At 39.7% G+C, this 3,682-nt stretch overlaps 1 protein-coding gene across 3 annotated transcripts in view; it reads left to right on the top strand.

Moving 5' to 3' along the window:
* Positions 1-3,682, top strand: part of pde4ba (phosphodiesterase 4B, cAMP-specific a) — a 201,953-nt gene that overhangs the window by 35,626 nt on the left and 162,645 nt on the right. For 2 of the 3 annotated variants that reach the window (XM_013910867.1, XM_005733113.2), the window contains exon 2: positions 725-819. The exons of the other annotated variant lie outside the window; for it this stretch is intronic. In XM_013910867.1, the coding sequence (XP_013766321.1) occupies positions 725-819 (95 nt within the window). The remainder of the gene's footprint in view (positions 1-724; positions 820-3,682) is intronic. 3 annotated transcript variants of the gene reach the window in all.

Here is a 3,682-nt window from a genome sequence, read left to right as displayed (position 1 = left end):
CTGCTCTGCCACCTGAGCTACAGCCACCCCATGATTAAAGAGCTTGCTCATGCTGGTGGATTAACGATTAAAGAAACATAAAAAGTGATTTAGGTAATTATCAATATTGTTAAATTAGAGAAGCTGTGGCATAAACCTTAAACCTCTGTGGTGGTCTAATAAATTTGTTAGACACGATCTGTATCTTGTCTCTTGTAAGAACTAATAATCTTGTTCATTTCATCCTCCTTCAACACCAAATTTCAATTTCAATGAAATTTGAAAATTGGTTTTATTTGTTTTCTACATGAGTCAGATTTTATTGGAGGACTGGGGGGATCGTAGGAAATGCAGATAAACAAAAATCAATGCATCATTAGAGCCATCGCGTCGCCACAGTTGCCAGCCAGCTCCTCTCTTGGTCTGTTTTTTATGGGAAGAAAATTTTGCACATTATTGCATGCTGGTGCTACTGCGCTGATGCATGACACTCATAGGAGCAATATTGAGGCTAGGCTGTTTCGACTTCTTTGCTTTATTTTTCTCAAACAAAGATGAGCCTGAATTCTAAACTCATTGTTGGTGCATGTGTGTTTGTGTACAGGTGACAGGCACAAGCAGTAAAAACGTGTTTTTTCTTTGAAAAAACATGATCTCTGAGTTACTCCTAATAAAGTATAGATTATTATAGCTGGATGTTTCCAGAAAAGACGAAATGATAATTCTCTCTATTTGTCTTTTCCAGGTTTGCACGTGAAGCTGCTGTGTTTGGACAGCACGAGAGATACTTACGGAAAGATGAGGAAGAGCAGGAGTGTCCTCACAGTCTCTCCCAACAATGTAAGTTGGCATGACCCCAAAATATCTCAAAAGGTGCGCGATAGTTTGCATATAACACGCACGCCAGGCATTTATCAAGCAGCTTATGACAGCTTGTGTCACTGCAGGGTTCACTTACCTTGTGAAGAATGAGCTATAATTGCTGTTTGGGGTAGAGACCTAACAAAAGACAGGTATTACTGTGGTTATTGGTATTTGTGACAAAGTCACGAATCAGATTTCAATTTAGAGAAATAAAAAGAGACTGATTAACAGACAGAAAATACCAGAGTCCGCAACAGCTTTATTGAAGAGTGAGGCTCATGAACAGTCGAGATGGTGAATGAACAAATCTGCACATGTTATGTACCAGAGTTTCCATGTAGTTATAATCTTTGTTCTTAATGCTTTTAATGCCCCACTCTGTGCACGCTTCCCTGTGTTTTGGCAGCTCCTCTCTGCTTTGCCGTCTCTCTCCTGTCTCTCCTTTGTTAGCTCCGTAGCTCCCGTTGTGCGCTCATCTTTTCTTCAACTTCCAACTCTGAGTTTGTTCAGGCTCACAGGCATGTAAAACTAATAACTCACAGACTCACTCACATTCTGCAAATACAGCTGTTGCTAATAAACTCTTCCCCTGAGTGAAATATATGGATGGAGACCCCTAAACTTGCTCTGGGAAAATATCTGGAAATGCAACTATGATATAGCGATGTTATAAAATTAAACCAGTTTTTGAAGTTGAAGGAAAAATCCAGGTCATCGTTAAATATGGGGAAAAAAAACCAACCTGATACATGGGATGCAAATTTAGAGCTTTAAAGCTCTTCCTTTCTCCATTCCATCACAGTCCATTTGCATTTGAAAATCAGTTGAGTTTACTTGTAGGACACGGTCCTGGGACGGAGCACGTTTAGCACCTAAGCAATTACACAGTACACTCGTACTGTACAGATAGGCAGATTCATTTTGTGGCTGTGGGTGTTTTTTTGCTGAAACATTTCATAGCTGAAGGTGTGGGTGTGCATTACTCAGACTCTCCGAGTCTTTATCTTTTGCTCTCTGTGTCAGTTTGAAAATTGTGTGCTTTACTGCTTTATCGAAATACATTTGAGTTCTTGTTAGACTTCCAGTGAATTACATTCAGGAACACAGCGTGGGGAGGAGGGAAATGGATTCTGGGTGTATAAATATTTAATAATATTATTGGGAGACGTATTACTGAAATGGAAGACAAATGTGAAAATGAAGAACAAATGAAACAGCTGTCGGCTTTTTTTTTTTCTAGGCTGATGAAAACTGGGCAGTCTGTAATAATTGTCCACTGAAATTAAAACTGAAGTGTCCATCTTTTATTCTTAGATTAGCATCATTGGGATGCTGCATATGCAGCCACAGTAAAGCAACAAGTCGTCATAGGCACGAACGTCAATCGCAGCCGGTGACCAAAGATTTCAGGAGGTTTTTACCGACCGGTTAGGGAATTCATGTTTTTCCCGAGCATGAGGTGGTTACCACAGGTTCACTGACCAGTCTGTTGGTTAGTGACTGGGACTTTAGAAGTAATTTTCCCATTTTTTTCTCATGGTTACCAGATAGTCTAGTTCGGTGTTTTTGGAGCCACGGCACATATTTCACATTAGAAAAATCACACGGCACACCACCACCAAACAAAAATGTCACAAAAAGCATGTAGGGGTGACGTGGGCCCCCGGGACACGAGTTTGAGACTCCTGCCATTGATTGTCATACGTCCAAAACGGCAAACAGGTTCATATTACATGGTTGATGGTCATGCGTCCACAAAACCTCAACAGAAACCATATATCCTTGTTCAGTATCACCACATATGTGTCTTATGGTAAAGTACTGCTTGGGTAATGGGTAAGCTGAAATATAGAAATTATATAAATGTTGTGAGAGAGCTCAGAGCAGTTACCTCCTGGTTTTAGTTTTTATGCTAAGCTATGCTAATCACCTCTTACCTGTAACTTTAAAGTTGATGCCCTGACATGAGACTGGTATTAATCTTCAAATATCACTCTTTATATGTTTCTAGGCAAAAAGTCCATAAAATGTCACCAGAATCAGTTCAGGTCTGAAGTTGTCGTGTATCATCAGCCGTGTTCTTACAAGTGAAAACGCTCATATTTGGTTTGAGGGTGCTGCGTGAAGCAGAATTCATGTAAGCACGTTTTTGTTCATTTTAGTAGCTCTTTTGCTAAACTGAGCAATTTTAGATTTGCAACCAGTGACCAACGAAAAACCAACGGACAGTAGAAAATGGTGCTGTGTGTAAGATGAAGGGCGACTGTTTAAAACGTTCAAATGAAAGGAAATGAGTTAAACAGAGCAGAGAGAACCACAACGATGACTCATGTCTAAACAAAACAAAATAACAAAAATAAGACTGACTTTTGACAAAATAAGACACAGCAATGCTCGGAGTATTTCTTCTCCTGTTTTTGAAAATGTTCTGTTTTAAATACTTTCCTTTTTATACTCATTCTGAAGGGACATTAGCATAGCTACCGACAGATAAACAAACATACCGGAAACGCCCAAGCGGTACTATTTGGAAACGGAAATACGTCACATGCCCTAGTGCAAGTAGTCCATTAAATAACAAAAACAGTACACGTTATTGTTCCATTTATTTCTGACACTGCCCCCTGGTGACAGTACACCGAAACAACATGTAGACCAGTCATTTTCAAACTGTGGCACGCGGGCTCCCTCTAGTGGTACGCGGGAAGTCTCCCAAAAAATGTTAAGAATAAATAATACTCCATGTTCTGATTGAGGGATTTCTGAAAAGTTCAAACGTACAGCTCTGCTATCACTTCCTACATAAATTAAGACAGACAACTAAACAGCAGTGACGTTT

Source organism: Pundamilia nyererei, unplaced genomic scaffold, assembly GCF_000239375.1.
Source record: "Pundamilia nyererei isolate P.nyererei 1_Seehausen unplaced genomic scaffold, PunNye1.0 scaffold00050, whole genome shotgun sequence".
NCBI classification, from domain to species: domain Eukaryota; kingdom Metazoa; phylum Chordata; class Actinopteri; order Cichliformes; family Cichlidae; genus Pundamilia; species Pundamilia nyererei.
Note: the sequence above shows the minus strand (reverse complement) of the source record. Positions and strands in the feature narration are given on the sequence as shown.